The sequence below is a fragment of the Heteronotia binoei genome, chromosome 8, assembly GCF_032191835.1.
Source record: "Heteronotia binoei isolate CCM8104 ecotype False Entrance Well chromosome 8, APGP_CSIRO_Hbin_v1, whole genome shotgun sequence".
In the NCBI taxonomy this organism is placed as follows: Eukaryota; Metazoa; Chordata; class Lepidosauria; order Squamata; family Gekkonidae; genus Heteronotia; species Heteronotia binoei.
This window is the reverse complement of record NC_083230.1, coordinates 71,347,342-71,369,209: the sequence shown is the minus strand read 5'-3', so window position 1 is coordinate 71,369,209 and position 21,868 is coordinate 71,347,342. Positions and strand designations below refer to the sequence as shown.

At 42.2% G+C, this 21,868-nt stretch overlaps 1 protein-coding gene across 1 annotated transcript in view; it reads right to left on the bottom strand.

Annotated features, from left to right (window-relative positions):
- Positions 1-21,868, bottom strand: part of CFAP54 (cilia and flagella associated protein 54) — a 330,085-nt gene that overhangs the window by 241,155 nt on the left and 67,062 nt on the right. The window contains exons 22-24 of the mRNA XM_060244423.1: positions 5,572-5,664; positions 1,863-2,048; positions 715-857 (exon numbers count right to left, since the gene is read on the bottom strand). Coding sequence (XP_060100406.1) covers positions 715-857; positions 1,863-2,048; positions 5,572-5,664 — 422 coding nt within the window. The remainder of the gene's footprint in view (positions 1-714; positions 858-1,862; positions 2,049-5,571; positions 5,665-21,868) is intronic.

Below are 21,868 nucleotides of genomic sequence, written 5' to 3'. Positions count from 1 at the left end.
GCACCTAAGGCTAATACCGCCCCCATGGATCATTCCAGCGCCCCCCAGGGGACAATATTGTCCACTTTGGGAAACATTGCACTAAGAGACCCTCTTTCCACTTGACTCCGCAGGTTCATTTGGCATCACAAAAATTCAGTGTCACGCCATTAGCTTTTAGATGGTTGAAATAACTTTACAAAAAAATCAAAATATAATTAATTAAATCAGAAGGGACTGCTGCAGTTCCACAGGGCCTGTAAGACAGAGCTGTTCTACCAGCCATTCAACTGAGGAGGTAGACATTCTGTTATTCTTTGGCCTCCTTGCTGCAGGGACACCAATGAAATAACTCTGTCAACCCATTTATCTTATACCAGCTGGGGGGGCGTACAAAATGAGTGGAGGCAACTGATACCACCAAATGCAGAATTGGAGTTTGCTTTTAGATTGCTATATTGATTTTAGTTTGTATATTGTTTTATTATATGTATCTTATTTTAACCTTGTATTATTGACTGTTGTTACCTGCTCAGAGCCCATTCGAGAAAGGGGAGGCTATAAATTGAAAATAATAAATAAATAATAATGTGCTGATTTTATCATTGTGAAAGTAGTTAATTTTCTTGATCAGCTCTAGAATATTGTCATATAGCCTACATGCATAAGATAGCCTCTATACTTAAATAGCCATATAACTCTATTCATAATTTTAAAATCCTCTCTGCTGGTTACCTGTACTGAGAAATGGTCAAACTGCTGCTTATAGAAACAATTTCAGCATCAGCAACAGGAGAATGAGGGGCTGAAACAAAATAATCCCATAGGGGCTGAAATGCCTTTTTGGATAACGTATAGTTCTCAGTCTGAAAAGCACACTAGAAGAAAGAAACACTTTATGTTATTTTGTTCTGCATTAATAAATATTCAATATTAAAGCTAGTCATTAAATCATCATCAAAAATAATCAGTACTATGCAAATCAAATGGAATATGTCATATACAGTAGCATCTCTCAGCCTTGAAGGTGGACTTCCCTACTCAAGGAAATACAAGTTTTGTATGTCTTACTAATAACAAACAGGGTTCATAATCCTGCTGAAACACGGAACAGAATGACTGAGATCAGAAATCCCAAGTGCTTGTGGGGGGAAAATACATCAAGTTTTGAGTGTGGGTGTGGAAAGGATAAGCAAAGAGTTCACACAAGACTGTAGGAGCCAGGAAAGGCTAGAAACAGAGTGAAGAAAGGCAAGAATTGAACAGCTTTAGAATTACAGGTTAAAGGAATGTAGACAATTTGGCAGATACATCTACTGAAATTTTCATGGTGGGAAACATGAACAATCTTCTAAGATTTTGAAGAAAGCATCATTTTATGAAAAGAAACATCATTAGAAGATTAAAATTTAAAATCTGTATCTGCATATGGACATCTGAATACTACACACATGAACTCTGTGCATGCAGTCAACAAAATGTGCTGAAGAATGGTATTCTACAACAGCCAAGGGGAATCAGGCAAAATTACCTCTTGTTTATTCTTCTGCTCACAGCTTGCATCAGTGGAGAAGAGAGAGAGACAATTTTGCCTGATTTCTCCTTGCTGCTGCTGCAGACTGTCCAATGGAATGTTTTGGTTACAGGGCAGTTTTGATCTCCAGACAAATGGCAGACTGCTTGAGCAAGGGGCAAGGTGGGGAAAGTTTGTCCTGTGACCCCTTCTACTGGATCCAATTCTTTTTTCTGTCTCCTACTTTTTAACAATGTTTGTATTCCCAAAGTGCAAAGAGGAGAGAAGGGACAATACTAACAATGCAAATCAAGAAAAATTATAAATAAAATTAAAAATGCAAGTCAGCTCTCTGAAAAATCATTACTACCTGAACCAGGTATGCTCTGGCAGTAGCAGCAGAAAGAGGTGGGTATGCAAGAATGGGCTTTGTTGTTTCCCCAATGCCATCACCAATGAGTTTTCCATCTGAAGAATATGCTGCAACTGCAAATATGTACATTTCATTGGGTTCTAAATCTTTTACTTCTAAGACACAGTTTTCATCGGCTTGTACCTGTTAATATAGAATAATTTAAAAAAAAAAAGAGAGAGAGAAAACATTCCATTCCATTTATTTAAAAGTTTGTGTGTTCAGCTCATGGGCTTTTGAACAAGACAAAAGTTTGTAAAAAGTTTGTAAAAAGTGTTTAAAATAAAGTATGGTAGAACCAAACACCCTATCTAAACAATTTAAAACTAACAAAATCAAGTTATTAAAACCAATTTGAATAAGTAAAAAATAGAGTTCTCAAAGAAAATTAAATTTCAGAAAAGTGATCAGCCTATGTAAACAGGAGCCATGGATACAATATAGTCAATATACAACAAGTGTTCTTTAAAAATAACTTAAATTTTATTAAATTTTTATGCAAGTTAATAAACAACGCATATAAAACCACACCAACAAAAAGTAAAACAAATGAGAGATATTCTTCCAGGAGTATCACTGTAGTGCCATAAAGAAAGTTAATGACAAGTGTTAACACTGCAGTAAACAATGATGCAGTAAAAGCTTTGTTAACTGACATCTTTGGGGAATGGGGGTTTCTGGTTAACCAAATATGCCAATTAGCAAAGCTTTTCTCTGGCAGCAAGTGTAGCGGGTGGTGACTAGGCATGGGCATGAACCAAACCATGGATCACACAGCTCATGCATGAATCAGGCCAATTCATGGATCACTTCAAATCAATTCTGACCATGGCACTTCATTTTTCATCTTTGCAGTTTGTTTTCTCAGACAGCCTGCCACTGATTCAACCAGCTGCTAGGCAACACTGGGGGTAGACTTCTGAGAGCCCTAGAAGTACCCATAGCAGTTGTCTATAGCTTGATTGACAGCTCTAGGAGCCAATCACTGAGCTTTCATTCTGCTCTGTGGGAGCAGACACCCTGATTCCATTGTGTTTACTTTGCACTGCAGCACAAAGAGAGAAGAGTTAGTTTTCATCATGAGAGCTTAAACTGAACTTTCTTGGGGGCACTGGCTTTGGGGGGCTATAACTTGGACATTCCAAATCCAATCTTCGCTAAACTTGGAGGGTGGGTGGAGGAAAGCCTGCTGAAGACTTCCAGTGAGTTTTACACCTCCTGAACCAAATGAACCAACAAACCACAAATTGGATCAGAAATCAAACAAATCACAAAACAAAACAAACCACCATTTCCCCCAGTTTGGGCCCATCCCTAGTGGTGACCATAACAGGGACCATTTCAAGAGTGGTCTCTCCTGTCTCGTGGCCACTCCTTAAGAAACCTACTCTGGACCTAGGGGAGTTTAATAACTACCTTCTTGAGCAAAGTGGCTGGCCAACTTCAGAGATTCCTGAGTGAATTGTTTAGATCCTTTCCACTCTGGTTTCAGACCTGGCTTTGGGACTGAAACAGTCTTGGTCACCCTGGTAGATAACATGCACCAGGAGATGGACAAGAGGAGTGTGACCTTGTTCATTCTCCTGGACCTCTCAACAACTTTTGATACCATGGTATCCTTCTGAATTATCTTTCACAACCAGAATGCACTGTTCTGCAGATTCCAGTCCTATCTCAAAGGTAAATTTTAAAATGGTGCTGGGGGACCTCTGCCCCAAGATTCCATCTCATTCCCTATGTTTTTCAACATCTATTTAAAACTGATGGGAGAAGTCATCAAGAGATTTGTGCTAAAGTGCCATCAATATAAAGATATATAAATGGGAGAAGCCTCTTCAACAAAAGATTGGGTCAAAAATGGTGATAAATGTGCATCCCCATCAGGTTTTTCACACACCCACTTGTTTTCTTTGAAGATTTGAAGCTTTAAAGGTCGCTGGATTAAATATTTTATGAAATCATGTATCAAATTTCGAAGATGGTATTGGCCACTGAATTGGTGAGCGCACTGGCACTTTAATCCACCGCAAGGAAGAAGCAGGATCATTTTACAAACTTTGGAAGTTGACTGGAGAAACTATATAACTCAAGGATATTGACATTAACTGTTTATTATGATTTATAGTAATATTATTTAAGACACTTTGTAGAGACACAAGTGTTGTGTACTTAGATATTGTAGAGTGTTATGTATTTTCTTATAGTGCAGGGGTGGCCAACGGTAGCTCTTCAGATGTTATTTGCCTACAACTCCCATCAGCCCCAGCCAGCATGGCCAATGGCTGGGGCTGATCGGAGTTGTAGGCAAAAATATCTGGAGAGTTACCGTTGGCCACCCGTTATAGTGAATACAAGAATTTTTCTATAAATGTGTTGCTGCTGCTGTTCTCTGAAAATTGTTGAATTTTAGTAGCATTATATTGTGTTTCGTGATTTTCCAGAGTTTTCCATTTGCATCTAACCTTTACTGTGGTGCTCTAGGTTGTTTTATCAATATAAAGATGACAGTCATTTCTTTCTCTCACTATCTGCTGTTAGGTTATTCTCAACAACACATTCTGAGAGGGACAATGTTCTGTAGTGCTTTCAGGGTCTGCTATAGAGCCAGCACCCAGATTCAGATTATGAACTATAGTAGCAACATAAAAATGAGGACACTCCAATCTCAAATGCGCTTTTATAAATAAGGCCCGTTGTGAAGAAAAATACAACAGGCTCTAAAAAGAGGCTCTGGGTGAGCCACCCCCTAGCCTTACTGTCTTCCCACCCAAGTGAAGATATTCACTCCCCTCAAGGGGAGCTGATCTCTGCCATCTGGAGAGCAGTTGTAATTCCAAATGATCTCCAGCCCTCACCTGCAGATTAGCAATAGTGTTTCCCAGGAGGAAATGGCTGATTTAGCGGGTGGAGTCTATGGCATTGCCCCTCTCATAGGGGGGCTGCTGCTGCTGAACAGGAGCAAGCAGCTAGGCTTAGTTAAGTCATGCCAATCAGGAGGCATCAAGTAACCCAGAGGGTGCTGCCAGGCCTAGGTAGCCAACCTCAAGATGGAGCCTGAAGATCTCCTGGGATCACAACTGAACTCCAGACAACAGATCTGTCTCCCCCTGGAGAAAATTACTTTGGAGGGTGGACTCTATGGCATTCTATTCAGCTGAGGGCTCTCCCTTTACTTCCTAGCAACAGCCTCTGGCTAGCAGCTTTCCCAGTAGTCCAATCCTCATCTGTCCTGGGATAAGGCTGAAGGGAGGACAGGAAAGAGGCAGCTGCCATGGCCTCTGAGGAAACGCTTTATGAGGCTGCAGTAGAGTGGCAGCCCTTTCTGAGGCTGGTTGATGGAGGGAACACAGAGAAGCATCAGAGATGTGTCTGTCTCTGAGGTAAGACTGTTTGGTGATTTGTTCAGTGTTCCTGAGCCTGCAGTAGGTGGGGAACAGGAGAGTCAACCAACGGGAACCCAGAGGTGGTGACTGATGCATGATGGGCCAATGGTTTATGAAGCACCAATGTCAACCAATGGGAAAGCTCTATTTGGCCAATGCCACTATGGCTTTATTATTATAAAGGTTACAATGTTACATTTCAGATGGGACTTTTCCCACACATGATACCTGTGTGGCTCAGAAAAAGACATATAAAACAGACCAACTCAAAGACAAGAACTTACCAATTCTGCAGTGTTCTTAAGAGTGTAGTTATTTAATCGGACTTTTGGTATGCTTCCTTGTGCTATACATCCAAAAATAGCATACCATGAAACCTTAAAAAAAAACAATTGAAATACTTGGAGCTACTTAATTGTTGAAGCTGCAATCCTAAACATACTCAACAAGAATATCTCCATATTTCCAAGTTGTAGGACCAGTCTACTTATTAAAGAATTAAATTGTAAATTACTGGAAAACTGTTTTCAAAATCACTATAATTTTAGTTTCTGAAATAATTTTATTATGAATATCTATCAGATTAAATGCACTGTAAAATAATTTGTTTCAGTCATCCATGATATATAGTTTTCAAGCTTTGATCCCAACTGCACTTAAAAGTAAGTATGAAAGTAAAGATGTAAAGATTCTCTAAACATAATGGATGTATTTGCATTATATCAATATTTTCTTTAACTCACTGGGTGGGACTGTTCACTTGCACAGTAGAACTATTGTACCACCTTATGACCAGAGTCTCTGTAGGCTAGAACCCTTTAACTTAATAGTTACAAAATGTATTGCTAACTTGAATTTATTTGAGTTCTAATTTACAAACCTGACAAATTTTAAATTCATACTTTTACTGGTATTCAATTACAACAGTTCGGGACACAACAATCATAGTTTGCAGATTCAGAGTTTTAATGTCCCTTCAAGAAATTTGTTATGTCTGTAACCTAGAGGCAGGAGGGCACTAGAAGAGGGCCCTTTTTTCACATTTGATCACATTGTTTACTTATTCATGATTCATAAGGCTAGAGCCTAGATGATGGCAAATGGCACTCCAAGTTTCTACCTCTGCAAAGTGCTAAAATCTGGTGAAAGCTATACCAGTTATAAATATACCACCAGAGCTCTAGTCAGACCACTACATCACATTCTGAGAAACTGAACTGCACTTTACAGATATGTGTTACCTTGTCACAGCCCACCCAATATTAATATTCTTAGGTTCTGTAAGGTCTGTGGATCTGGCCTTTCTTGGAATGGGAGAGAAGTATTTTATTCCTGGAAAGCAACCATGGGAGTGCCATGAGGTACACACCATCTAGCTAGGGAGTCTTCTGCTCTGTGATGAGCAGAAGACTCCAAGAATGAGAGGTATCCTGCCGGTGCAGCAATATATCTTGAGTTATCCACCTTTTACCACCTTAGGCGGGTACGGCAGTTGGTTCCCTTACTCGAGCACAGTGACTTGGCAACCATGATCCATGCTACGGTCACCTCAGGATTGGACTACTGCAATGCCCTCTACATGGGGCTGCCCTTGTCCCGAATCCAGAAACTGCAACTAGTGCAGAATGTAGCAGCCATGCGGGAGCACATACAGCTTGGGCTGCGGATGCTGCACTGGCTGCTAGTGGTATACCGGATCCGCTACATGGTGCTGGTTATTACCTTTAAAGCCCTATAAGGCCAAGGACCTGCTTACCTTAGGGACCATCTCTCCCCACATGTTCTACAGAGGGTACTTATATCAGGAACACAGAACTTGTTATCAATCCCTGGGCCAAGGGATGCAAGACTGAAAACAACTTGAGAAAGAACCTTCTCAATTGCCGCCCCTCACTGATGGAACCAACTGCCTGAAGAGGTCAGAGCCTTGCGGGACCTTGTCCAGTTCCGCAAGGCCTGTAAGATGACACTGTTTCAGTTAGCATTTAACTGAGATGCTGACCTCCATTACCGAGATGTTAGATCTAGTGGATGCTTAAGATCATTAAATGCCATCTTAATCTGTACTGAAACTAGCAAAAAATTGTTCTTAAATTGTTTTTAATGCTTTTTAAAGTAAATGTTTTATTGTATGCCATGTGTTGTGAGCTGCCCTGAGCCTGTTTTGGCAGGGAGGATGGGATATAAATCCAATTAAAAAAATAAATAACTGATAATCTTCGAGTGGTCATCTGTGCAGTCACACACTGGGTTTCATGCCTGTACTAGACTCCTCATGGTAGCTTCCAAAGCTGTATACATATACCTCTTCTGGGCAGGGCTTGCCTCAGCCCTGAGGAGTAGGCATCTACTGAGCATGCCAGAAGTTGAGGCAAGTCCCTACCACCACTCAGTTCCTTCCGCACACCACCAGGAAGTCCCAATAGTATCAGGTAAGTTAGCGGGAGATGCTAGCAGTAGACAAGGCTGAGTGAGAGTGTGTGACTGCACAGATGACCACTCGAAGATCATAGAATCATAGCATTGGAAGACCCTTCAGGGTCATCTAGTCCAACCCCCTGCACAATGCAGGAAACTCACAAATACCTCCCCCTAAATTCACAGGATCTTCATTGCTGTCAGATGGCCATCTAGCCTCTGTTTAAAAGCCTCCAAGGAAGGAGAGCCTACCACCTCCCGAGGAAGCCTGTTCCACTGAGGAATTGCTCTATCGATCAGGAAGTTCTTCGTGATGCTGAGCCAGAAACTCTTTTGATTTAATTTCAACCCATTGGTTCTGGTCCTGCCTTCTGGGGCCACAGAAAACAATTCCACACCATCCTCTATATGACAGCCCTTCAAGTACTTGAAGATGGTGATCATATCACCTCTCAGCCGCCTCCTCTCCAGGCTAAACATCCCCAGCTCCTTCAACCTTTTGTCATAGGACTTGGTCTCTAGACCCCTCACTAACTCACACTTTGGAGTGAGTTTACACCACCTCTTTCATCTGCCCAGGTTTTAGGTGGGCAAAAGGGGCAGAGTGGCCTGGTTGCTAACAGGCCACGGGCCAGTTCCAGTGTGGGCTGATGGTTGGGGACCTCGGTTCCCTGAGAATGCTCAAATAAACCAAGCTGGATAACCAGAAAGGTATTTCATTAAGAAAAAGAGCAAAGAGTAAAAACATACATACATAGCACATGGGGAAAACACACACACTATCTAAAAGAAAATAAAAGGAAGGAGAGGGGACACAAAAAATATTTGCTGCCTTAGCAATGTATACAATAGCTTGATAAGTTGACTCCAGCTGCAAATCACAATTCCGGGCTGGGATGCCCAGCTAAGCTTCGTTGTGTAGTAAAGATCTGAGCCTTATATAATGTATGCATCATCTTCACAAAACCCAAATCAGAATTATTTTTTCAGTTATTTATTATATTCTCAAAGTATCCCCAAAAATGATTTAATTTTTTTTATTAAAATAGTAATACAATGTAAATTTTAGTTGCATTACCGTAATAATATTGGAACTTCTATTATATTTTCAAGCTACTAAAAGATCATTAACATTTTTAGCATATTGTCTAATGTTTAAGGGGGGACACTTGCCATCAGGCAAGCTGACACCCTGGTCAGTCCGCCCCTTGCAAAAACCCTTTCTAGGACTGGAATGACAAATAAACAATGTCTTTCTTTTCTGAATGCACAGTCCTGGAAAGATAGAATGCAAGGGTGCAACGGACCTCTAGCATGTGTAGAGCCCTCTGTCCTTCATATTCTGGTGCTGAAAAAAATGAAGGCAGTGTTATGGTCTCCCAAAGGTGAAAAGGGGAAAAAATTCTGAAAAGAAATGCAGGGTCCAGTCGAATTACTACACAGTCATGATGGAAAACCATGTACAGTGGATCAGACTTTAAAGAGCAGAGCAAGCACAAGCAACAAACTCCACACCAGTGTAAACTGCTGGTGTGGTGGCTGGAGATATAGAATGTCCCTTAAGAAGGTCTTAACAAGGGGTGTCAAACTCATTTGTTATGAGGGCCGGATCTGACATAAATGAGACCTTGTTGGGCCAAGCCATGTTGGGCCAGACCGTGTGTGTACCTTTTTAAGAATAGGTAGCAGAGATATAAGCTTTATAAAGAACACAGACAAACACAATTAAAGATTTAAAAAAAACCCTTAAAATAAAACATACTTAAAACATTAGCACTCGCTGCTCTTAAAGGTGCCTTGTATCTCTACCATGTGATCCAGGAAACTGGACAAAGGAAGCTCTGGCTCTTTCCTTCCTTCCCCAGAAGGCCAGAAGGGGGAGGAGCCTCAGCCAATAGAAGGAAGAGAGGCTTGGCTCAGTAGCTCTGCTGTGCAACTGAGAAAGCCTGCCACAGCAAGCTCTTTCCCCCTTTCCTCAAGGGAGGAGCCTCAACCAATGGAGAAAATAGTGCCTTTGCTCTGTAGCTCCTGTGCTATTCAGCAAGCTTTGCAAGGCAAGCTGTTATGCAGAAGGAAGCAAGAGAGAGGGAGAAGGAAGCAGATGACAGCCAGTTGCTCAGGAGCCTGATACGAGTCCTCCAAGGGCCTGATTCAACCTCCGGGGCTGCATGTTTGACACCCCTGGTCTTAACACCCGTAATGTTTTAATGTTTACTCCTAATGTTTTAATGTTTTAACTGTGTTAAATGCCTAAACTTATGTTGTGAGCCGCCCTGAGCCACTTGGTAGGAAGGGCGGGATATAAATCATAAAATAAATAAATAAATTAACAGTGGGGTGAGAGAAAACTGGCTGACTGTTAACCCAGGTGTGGTATGTCGAGATCGCCACCATGTGGACTTTAATCATAAAGAATGCAAATTCTGACTTATATAGGTTAGGGAGGCAGATGAGGATTGAAGAAAGCATGGCTGAATTTGGATCAAATCCCTGCGCAGTTGCATACTAACAAATTGAGACCACTTATTGGCAGGTTGAAGGTTTCCTAGCATTCAAGAAGATCTCTGATATGTCGGGTGGAAGGGTGGTTGGATCCTCCAAGATGTGAGCTTGAAAAATCCCAGGTCACGGTGTAGGAGGCAGCCGTCTTGTTGTAACAGTAGATCCTTGGCCAGCATCTGCATATACTAATTTCTGGATAACTGAAGTAGAAGCGGGTACCAGGGCTGTCTTGGCCACCACGGTGCAATCAGTATGGTGGTTGTTCGGTTGATGATGATCTTTTGTAGTACCCATAGAATTAGAGGGAAGGCAAAAACACATAATACAGTTGTTCTTTCCATTGATGGAGAAACGCATCTCCCAAGGAGCCCTGATTAGGTTGACCCCTTGAGTAGAACACTGGGCACTTGGTATTTCTTGCAGTTGCAAACACATCTATTGTTGGGTATCCAAACACATGGAATATATTTGCCAGGGCTGTGTCGTTTAGTGACCACTCATGTTGCATAACAGATGTCTGGCTTAGAGCATCTGCTCGAGCATTCATGACGCCTGGAATATGTATGGCTGTTGGATCAATATTGTGTTGGAGACAGCAGTCCCAGAAATGTATGGTCGACTGACATATGGTTAGAGAAGTTGTACCTCCTTGTCTGAGTGTATTGTTGTGGTGTCTGTAGCAATCTGCACAGATTTGTTCTCAAGTACTGAGAGAAAAGATCAGAACACATTTCGTACTGCTAGTAGTTCAAGAGTATTTATTTCAGCGACATCTGAATCGGGGCGGCACTGCGGTACTGATGTTATTAGACCTGTCGGCGGCATTTGACACAGTCGACCATCAGTTGCTAAAGCGCCGCCTCGCCGACATAGGGGTTGGGGGGCTGGCCTTGCAATGGCTTTCCTCCTTCCTCTCTGGTCGGGGACAAAGGGTGGCTATTGGGGGTGAGCGATCCCAGAGGCACACACTTGACTGTGGGGTGCCTCAGGGGGCAGTTCTCTCCCCAATGTTATTTAACATTTATATGCGCCCCCTTGCCCAGATTGTCCAGAGGTTTGGGCTGGGTTGCCATCAATATGCAGATGACACCCAGCTCTATCTGCTAATGGACGGCCGGCCCAGCTTCGCCCCAGGGAATCTAGATCGGGCCCTGCAGGCTGTAGCGACGTGGCTCAGATTGAGTGGGCTGAAATTGAACCCAGCAAAGACAGAGGTCCTTTGTGTGGGTCGTGGCGCTCTAGGAGGGGAAATAGCTCTCCCAACCTTCGACGGCGCACCATTGAAACCAGTGCGCCAGGTAAAGAGTTTGGGCATTTTACTGGAGCCTTCATTATCAATGGAGGCCCAGATAGCAGCCACTGCCAAGTCAGCATTCTTCCACCTGAAGCGGGCGAGGCAGTTGGCCCCCTTTCTGGAACGCCGCGACCTCGCAACAGTGATCCATGCAACGGTCACCTCAAGATTGGACTACTGTAATGCCCTCTACTTGGGGCTACCTCTGTGCCGGACCCGGAAGTTGCAGCTGGTGCAGAACGCGTCGGCCAGGCTACTATTGGGGCTCTCGAAATGGGAGCACATACGGCCGGGGCTGCGCGAACTGCATTGGCTGCCAATTACCTACCGAGTCCAGTACAAAGTGTTGGTTATTACCTTTAAAGCCGTATATGGCCGAGGACCAGCCTACCTAAGGGACCGTCTCTCCCCATATGAACCCCAAAGGGCACTGAGGTCAATGGGTAAAAATAAAGTGACCAGCCCTGGGCCGAGAGAGGTCAAACTTCAAAACACCAGAACACGGGCCTTTTCAGCCGCGGCTCTGGCACTGTGGAACCAACTTCCGGAGGAAGTGCGGGCCCTGCGGAACCTTGACCAGTTCCGCAGGGCCTGCAAGACTGCCCTTTTTAGACAAGCCTATGCTGATATCGACTGCTGAGTTGCTAAGAATAAAGAACCGCCATCTATAATACGATCACGGAACTATTTAAACTGGCAGAACCAGCGCCAAACAATTTATTGCTGCCAGATATATTTAATGTAATTTGAATTATGTATTTTAACTTAACTGGTTTTTATGTTTAATTTCTTTTTAATTGTTAAATTTAAAGTTTTACCTATTTATGTTAATCGTGTGAAATGTTGTTAGCCGCCCTGAGCTGCCTAGGTGGGGAGGGCGGGATATAAATAAAATCTATTATTATTATTATTATTATGTGTAGCTGTTTCTGTCCATGACTGAAGTGATCGTACTGCCTGTGGGATGGTTACCTTGAGATGAGGAGGTACTGTGACAGGGTTGTATTTTTTTAGGAACCATAATTGCAAAAGTCTCATGCATAGCTTTGTGAGAGGCACAACTGCTTGTGGTAGCCACCATGAGTCCCAGTAGCTGCTGTATCCTTTTTGCTGTCTGCAACTGCCACGTTTTGCATTCTGTTGCTGTTGCCCTTATTACTGAAGCTCTGTCCGCAGAAGGAAAGCTTTGCTCCTTGTTGAATCAAGAAGTGCTCTGATAAATTGGATCCTCTGTGTTGGTGTTAAAGCAGATTTTTTTTTAGTTCACTCAAAGCCCTAGAGCCTGAAAGAGGTTGAGAGTGTGTACAATGTCCATTTGTAGATGGTCTGGCGAAGGGGCCATGAGCAGCCAATCGTCTATATATGGGAATACCACCACATCTCTGACTCATAGTGCTGCCGCCATGACGGCCATGCACTTTGTGAAAAACCTGAGTGCTGTTGAAATTCCAAATGGCAGCGCCCTAAAGTGATAGTGCTACTGGCCAATTGTAAATAACAACGGTATTTTGGTCGTATAGCTACATGGATGTAGGCATCTCTCACGTCTATTGACACCATCCAGGCAGCTGAGGGAATCAGTGGAAGGATAGATTGTAACGGCACCATTCTGAATTTCTGTTTCTTTATATGTTCGTTCAGGCCTCAGAGATCCAGAATGGGTCATCTCCCCACATCTCTTTTTGGCACCAGGAAGTACCATGAATAACCCTGGTGCTGCTGGGTTTGTGGTATAGTCTCGATGGCCCCCTTCAGCAAAAGGTCCTAAATATCTGACTGCAGTTGTGCGATGGGTGGAAGAGTATACACAAAGTGCAGTGTCTGAGGTAGGAAATTGAACTCTATCACATAGCCCGATCAAATAATGGTGAGGTCCTATTGATCTGTGGTGATGTCTTCCCATTTGGCAATAAAGAGAAGAAAGTGAGACCCTACGTGTGGAGTGGTGGTGGCAATGATGGTAATGACTGTATCGTGGCCATTTGCTGAGTCAAAAGCACTGTTTAGCTTGTGGTGGTACTTTGATGATGTCTGTTTAGTCCCAGCCTGGTATTGTTGCTTTGCTGGCACGTGCCGTCTCCAGGATTCATTGTGGGCTGGCAATCAGGCCCAACAGAAGAATGTTGGTTTCCATTGTCACTGTCTCGACCGCTTAAAGGCTTGAGAGGTCACTGCTAAATTTTTAGCCCACTTGTGACTCTCATCTGCTGTTTCCAGGGCCTCATCAGTGGTAGTGTGGAAGAGTCCATTACTATCAAAGGGGAGGTCTTCTATACACTAAGAACATAAGAGAAGCCATGTTGGATCAGGCCAATGGCCCATCCAGTCCAACACTCTGTGTCACACAGTAGCCCCCCCAAAAAATAATTATATATATATATACACACACACACACACACATACACTGTGGCTAACAGCCACTGATGGACCTCTGCTCCATATTTTTATCTAACCCCCTCTTGAAGCTGTCTATGCTTGTAGCCGCCACCACCTCCTGTGGCAGTGAATTCCACATGTTAATCACCCTTTGGGTGAAGAAGTACTTCCTTTTTTCCGTTTTAACCTGACTGCTCAGCAATTTCATCGAATGCTCACAAGTTCTTGTATTGTGAGAAAGGGAGAAAAGTACTTCTTTCTCTACTTTCTCCATCCCATGCATTATCTTGTAAACCTCTATCATGTCACCCCGCAGTCGACGTTTCTCCAAGCTAAAGAGCCCCAAGAATTTTAACCTTTCTTCATAAGGAAAATGTTCCAACCCTTTAATCATTCAAGCTGCCCTTTTCTGGATTGTTTCCAATGCTATAATATCCTTTTTGAGGTGCAGCGACCAGAATTGCACACAGTAGTCCAAATGAGACCGCACCATCGATTTATACAGGGGTATTATGATACTGGCTGATTTGTTTTCAATTCCCTTTCTAATAATTCCCAGCATGGTGTTGGCCTTTTTTATTGGAATCGCACACTGTCTTGACATTTTCAGTGAGTTATCTACCACGACTCCAAGATCTCTCTCTTGGTCAGTCTCTGCCAGTTCACACCCCATCAACTTGTATTTGTAGCTGGGATTCTTGGTCCCAACGTTCATTACTTTGCACTTGGCCACATTGAACCTCATCTGCCATGTTGACGCCCACTCACCCAGCCTCAACAGATCCCTTTGGAGTGCCTCACAATCCCCTCTGGTTCTCACCACCCTGAACAATTTAGTGTCATCTGCAAACCTGGCCACTTCACTGCTCACTCCCAACTCCAAATCATTTATGAACAAGTTAAAGAGCATGGGACCCAGTACTGACCCCTGCGGCACCCCACTGCTTACAGTCCTCCACTGTGAAGACTGCCCATTTATACTCTTTGCTTCCTATTAATTAGCCAGTTTTTGATCCACAAGAGGATCTGTCCTTTTACTCCATGACTCTCAAGCTTACTAAGGAGCCTTTGATAAGGAACTTTATCAAAAGCTTTTTAGAAGTCAAGGTAAACAACATCTATTGGGTCTCCTTTGTCCACATGTTTGTTCACCCCCTCAAAGAAATGTAACAGGTTAATGAGGCAAGATCTTCCCTTACAGAACCCATGCTGAGTCTTCCTCAATAACCCATGTTCATCAATGTGCCTACTCATTTTGTCCTTGATAATGGTTTCTACCAACTTTCCCGGTATTGAAGTCAGACTGACTGGCCTGTAGTTTCCTGGATCTCCTCTGGAACCCTTTTTAAAGATGGGGGTGACATTTGCCACCTTCCAGTCCTCAGGAATGAAAGCAGATTTCAATGAAAGATTACATATTTTTGTCAGAAGATCCAAAAGTTTAACTTTGAGTTCTTTCAGAACTCTCGGATGTATGCCATCCGGACCTGGTGACTTATTAGTTTTTAATTTGTCTATCAGTTGTAGGACCTCCTCTCTTGTCAGCTCAATCTGACTCAGGTCTTTCAACACCCCTTCCAAAATTAGTGGTTCTGGAGCGGGCAAACACTTCTCGTCTTTCACAGTGAAGACGGAGGCAAAAAATGCATTCAGCTTCTCAGCCATTTCCCTATCCTCCTTCAGTAATCCTTTGACCCCTTTGTCATCCAAGGGCCCCACTGCCTCCCTGGCTGGTTTCCTGCTTCTATTATATTTGAAGAAATTTTTATTGTTGGTCTTTATGTATTTTGCAATATGCTCCTCATAGTCCCTTTTTGCCTGCCTGATCACAGTCTTGCATTTGATTTGCCACAGCCTGTGTTCCCTTTTATTAATCTCACTTGGACTAGCTTTCCACCGCTTAAAGGAGTCCTTCTTTCCTTTTACAGCTTCCATTACTTTGTTTGTTAACCATGCAGGCATTTTCTTATACCTGTTTGTGCCTTTCCTAACTTGTGGTATATATTTTATTTGAGCTTCTAGGATTGTAGTTTTAAATAGCCTCCAAGCTTCCCCAAGGGTTTTGACTGTATTTACCTTTCCTTTCAGTTACACTGCTTAACATCTGGTTGTAGATTTGTAGTTCTAAGCCATGCATGTCTCCACAGAGAGAAGGCAGTTGCCATAGTATGGGAGAAATAAGTAATAGTGTGTCTTGCAGTTGTGTTTTTTTTTGTCACCCTCTGACTGTTGAAGGAGGGAAGAAGCCAGATTGTGTGTCTCCTCTGGGAAGTGCAATACCAATGTTCCTAATTTGCTATTCATATTAAAATTATATGTGGCTAGGTACGCCATGTATTTCTGCATTTTTGCTGCCATTGATGTGAAGGAGTAAATCCTCTTAGTCATAGTGTTGATTTTTCACCCCCTCCATCTGGAGGTGTGAAATATTTTGCCTGTTTGGCCTTTGAAGAGAAATGCACCACCACTGAATTGGGTCTGAAAGAATTTTGCATCCTTGCATTGAACCCTATACATGACCTCATAACGTTTTGGTATCACTGGTGTAGATGCTGGCGTATTCCATGTTTCCTGAATGTTTGCCATATGTACTGGCAAAATGGGCAAGCAAACAACAGCATGCAATTGATCTTGTAAAATGTCATCTACAGTGTCTCACACCTAGGAGTTATCTGCCGTGATCTTGATACCCAGAGCCCCAGCCATGCATTGCATCAAATCTATGAAGTTTTTGCATTTTCTGTAGGAGGAAGAGGCTGTTGTTTATCAGTGTCAATCTCAGTGTGAACCTCAGCCTCATATTCCTTTCCAGAGTGTGAGTCAGCATCAGAGTCATGAAGAGAGCTGGAGTGTAATGAGTTCACCCCCAGGTCCATGCTACTTAGTAGCGATTTTTCCATGTTGGTAGTTAATGGATTCTTTTCCACCCTTCTTTCCGGCCATGATAGGGTTGATCCAGCATCCCCTGTGCAGTTGAGCTTTTGGCTAGTGACCCTCCTCTGGGAGCATGAGTGCACTTCGCAGTAAATGGGAGATTTATAACATGTGTGGATAGTGGAATCAGGACCATGAATACCTCTGGTACCAACGTGGAATACAAACAATATTTCTTCATTGAGCAGTTCTTCCAAGGCAAGAAATTCCCTTTGTTAACATTCTCATGCAGTTGATGGAACACCATCAAAGACTGGTTGCTACTGTGGGTACCGGGCAGATCTACATTTTTGTGGCCCCGAAGCCTGAACTGTTATGGGGGCCCCTTCACAACCAGTAACAATAGAGCAGAAGTGGCCAAACTTGCTTAATGTAAAAAACCACATTGAATAAATGCCAGATGTTTGAGAGCCAAAAGACATGAGCATCAGATGTTTGAGAGCTGCAAGGGAGGGAGGGATGATAGATAGATGATAGACAGATAGATAGATGACAGACAGACAGACAGATAGGGCAGGGAGGGAGAGGGGGAAAGAAAGCAACTTTAAATGCATTCTCCAAGTCACCAGACAACAGGGTGGTTGGGGCTTCAAGAGCCACACAGTATGTGTGAAAGAGTCACATGTGGCTTTTGAGTCACAGTTTGGCCACCCCTGCAATAGAGCAACATCCAACCAAGTTCAAAGGGCCTTGTTTCCCTTGCAAAGACCTCAAGGCCCAAATGGCAGAGAATGAGGTAGTGAGGTGGGTCCCTTCAAAATGGGCCATACAGTGAGCCCCTTCCCACCAGCAACGAGGTCTGGGTAACCACTGTTATCTTCTTCAGTGAGGTTGTTCCATGGCAGATCACCACAAATTTTTAAAAAATTTAACCACTACATCTCAGATTTTGATTCGAATTTCGCTACTGGGTTAGCTCATATGTCACCGTAATGCTTTAAAGTTTCTTAGTGCTATGCTTTAAAGTTTCTTAGTTGGGGATGAAAATTAAGGAAACATATAGGGCATGATGCATCACAGAATGATGAAATAAAACATAGCAAAACCCACAGTAATCTTTTCTTTTAGAAACCTATGAGAATACATACTACTTAAAGCACATTTTACTTACTTACTTTTTTCTGATTTTTCTAACATACATACAGTTTTGTCATATGAGAGCTTTCTTGCAATGTCAATTTCTACAGACAATATACATCTAGAATTTAAATGCTTTTTAGTCATGGTAGACCAAAATTTGTTCTTTACAAAGGAAAGCTTTGAGAAATTCCTTTCTGCTTCACAGCTTGTGAAAGGCATTGTCAAGTACAGCTTAAGCACAGTAGTAATATTAGGGAACACGTCCATCAGGTATTGCTCACAGATAAACTGAAGAACTTCTGTGCATTGCATACTGGATGGTGTGTTTTATTCTGTGTTCTGGGATTTTCTAAAATGTAAATATTCTTTGAACTGATAACACTCATTGACTAATTTGTGGTCAATATCATCTTTGTGATAAGTTTAAAATTGTCCTCATCAGTTTCAGAATAGTGCACCAACTGATTTAGAATATCTATCCTAAATTCATTAGCTCCTTTCAAAGAAGCCATACCACTTGTTCCACCTGAAAATTTCTTTGTAACTGTGCTTGGAAGCATAAGAATAACTTGAGGTGATTTCACACAACCCTTTTGCTTCTGATTCATAGTGTGCAATTCAGTCAGTTGAATTTTCTTGGAGTTCTTTAACAAATGAAAGTAAAGATTATAGAGGAAGATAACCTCCAAATACATCAAAAACTAGTTTCTTGCTTCTTGCTTTTGTTGAAATGCTCAAGAACTTCTTCCCAAACAAATGTTAAAATAGCATGTTCCAACTTTACCAACTTGATATAAATTCTTTGCATCTCGTTTACATTCAGGCTTCTAAGTCTTCAAAAACACGTTTAAGAGTTCGTAAAATACCTATATGTCCATTTTTAATTGCCCGGACTCCTTTATATTATGCAGACCATCTGGTTACATTTAAGCTCTTTAGGGAAAAATCTAGATTGCTCTGTGTGTTCAAAATTCCCCATCTTCGTGGAGATCCAGAAAAGAAAACATACAGCTCCTGAAAAATGCCAAAATAGTCAACAACTTCAGGCACAGTAAACACTGCCTTTACTCCACCAAGGCTGAGTGAATGGGCTGCACATAGTCTGCTTACCTGTTAATGTTTTTAAAGAGTGCTTGCAGCCCTTTCTCCAAGCCCTTCATGTCAGATGCACTACCATAAGACTGATCACGGATGTTTTCAAGTGAATGACTCCATAGTGGAACAGGCTTCCTCGGGAGGTGATGGGCTCTCCTTCCATGGAGGTTTTTAAACAAAGGCTAGATGGCCATCTGACAGCAATAAAGATCCTGTGAATTTAGGGTATTTGTGAGTTTCCTGCATTGTGCAGAGGGTTGGACTAGATGACTCTGGAGGTCCCTTCAACTCTATGATTCTATGAAAACAGTACTTTTTTTCTCATCTGTTCCTCAAGTTTCTGATCCACAGTGTTTTCTTGTTATCCAACACAACATTGCCCTCTTATGTTCCATGCTGTCTTCATAATTCTTCAGAGTTCTGAATACATTCATCCAGTCGGAAAACCCAACTGTTGTAAATAATGTTTTGCATTCAGAAAAGAGTTTGCAAGCGAAACAGTATATACAACTAACCAGGATCTCATCACAGTCTGACCATTTTTCTTTTTTCAAAATATCTGTTTGAGAAACTTCTGTTCTGCTTTTTGTAAACCCTGCTGGATTCAATATATACCCCATCTGGTTTTTTATTTGAAAAAAACTGGCATCTTGCATTAAACAATTCTGTATGGAATCATTATAGACTGTTATGGGCCAGTTTGCAAGGTCACTGAATTCTCTGAAATCACTGGATTTGCTTCCTGTTGCCCGTTTCTGCTCTGTCGCTTCTTGTACCATGGTGCTTTCCTGTTGACCACTGTGATTGTCATCTGAATCGAAAGTGGGTTGAATATTGATAGAAAGAGCACCCATGATTTGTCATCTCTATGTTGTTTCTGCTGCCTCCCCACTAGGTGGCCAGGTGGCAAAAGGCCAATCAGCCTCCCCCTCCTATTCAAAGACCCCCACTGATCAGCAGGGGTCTATAAATGAGGATGGGCTAAGGTTGCAGCAGAGCTGCCCCCTCCACCAGCCTGGGAACTGGGCAGCAAAAGAGGGTGTGGCCTCGCTCCAAGGCTGCCTCCCTTGCAAGAAGGGGCAGCTTTGGAGTGAGGCCACGCTGCCTCAGGTTCCGGGTAGGGGAAAGGGGCAGCAGGGCTGCTCTGCCTTACTCCTGCGGCCTGGTTGCTAGCAGGCCATGGACCAGTACTGGTCTGCAGTCCAGTGGCTAGGGACCCCCGTTTAAAAGGATCTCTAATAATAGCACAGGTTACCAACATTTACCTGCAATAATCCAAAGCAGACCTTGAAACAAAAAGATTTGTGCTGGCCTTTCCCCACCCTTATCATGCTGTAGCTTCTTTTGGGCCCAGTTGAATTCCTCAGAAGCATTAACAAATAGCATACTAAGAAAGATGTACCACAACAGTTCTAAAAGGTTTAATAACTATAAAATTCCATATTTTCCACAATCATATGAATTTCCCATTAAAAGTTTTAATTCCAAGCCAACATTTAATAACTTCTGAAGAAGTAACTTTATCTTTGTGGTGCAGAGTGTTAAAGCTGCAGTACTGCAGTCCTAAGCTCTGCTCACGACCTGAGTTCGATCCCCAGCAGAAGCTGGGTTTTCAGGTAGCCGGCTTGAGGTTGACTCAGCCTTCCATCCTTCCAAGGTCGGTAAAATGAGTATCCAGCTTGCTGGGGGGAAGTGTAGATGACTGGGGAAGGCAATGGCAAGCCACCCTGTAAAAAAGTCTGCTGTGATAACGTGAAAGCGATGTCACCCCAGAGTCGGAAACGACTGGTGCTTGCACAGGGGACCTTTCCTCTCCAATAATTCATTAGTTTCACAGTAGATCCACCTCTTTTTTATTATTATTTTTATTATTATTATTTATTATTATTTATTTTACTATTTTTTATTATTATTATAGATCCACCTCTGTGTGGGTTATGTTGCTTACTTGAAAGAAAGCAGTACCAAATGTGTTTACCATTCACTGTGACATTCATCACCAATATATGGTTGCAAAAAACCTCAGTGCTTACTTGCATAAGTCATTACACTCTGTCATTACTGCAGTGAATAAAATTAAAGCTCATGTTCTCAGTGATCAAATATTGTGTAAACTCTGTGTTGTGAATAATGAAGACTTTGAACAATTGCTGCTCCACACTGAACTTCGTTGGCTATTAAAAGGCAACTATGAAATGAACATGGTGATCTAAGACTTCTGCTGAGTAACTTTAAACCAGACATTGGAAAACTAGTATCACTTCACCAAGCCCATCCAACACATTAAGAATATACAGAATTTTAAAGCAGTCACTAAACACTGTATCCAAGATGCTTACTATCAGACTTTGAAAAGCTGGTATCACTAGATCAAGTTCAGCAATTTTGTTGAATAAATTAAACTAAAAAGTTTTAATTGGATTTTGAATAAAGCTGCGAATAATTGTTACTGTTTTCACTTTTATTGCTATTATCTTCCTTAGAGGGTCTTGCAAACAGTATTCTGAATATTGCTTTTTATAGGGTAAGGTAGGTGGCCCTGGGAATGAATTTATGGAACCAAGAGGGCAGTGCCTGAAGAAAGTTTGAGAACCACTGTTCTAGGATTCCACAGAGTTTTGGCAAAATCCTAAAGCGTCACACCGGTGCACTGACATCACCTTCAAGTTTGAGATGTAAATCTTTAATTTTTCTCCTACTGCCAGGGCACAGGAGTCTCCCACTATAGCAGGATACCTGGCTTTCTGAGGCATGGCTGCAATAGTGCTGCACTAAGACAGCAATTAAAGCCATTCATGACTTGTTCACATGCTGAAGACTTTTGTGTATTCATACACCACAAAAATACAACAGTACATTTTCATATCAAGCAAGTTGTTTTT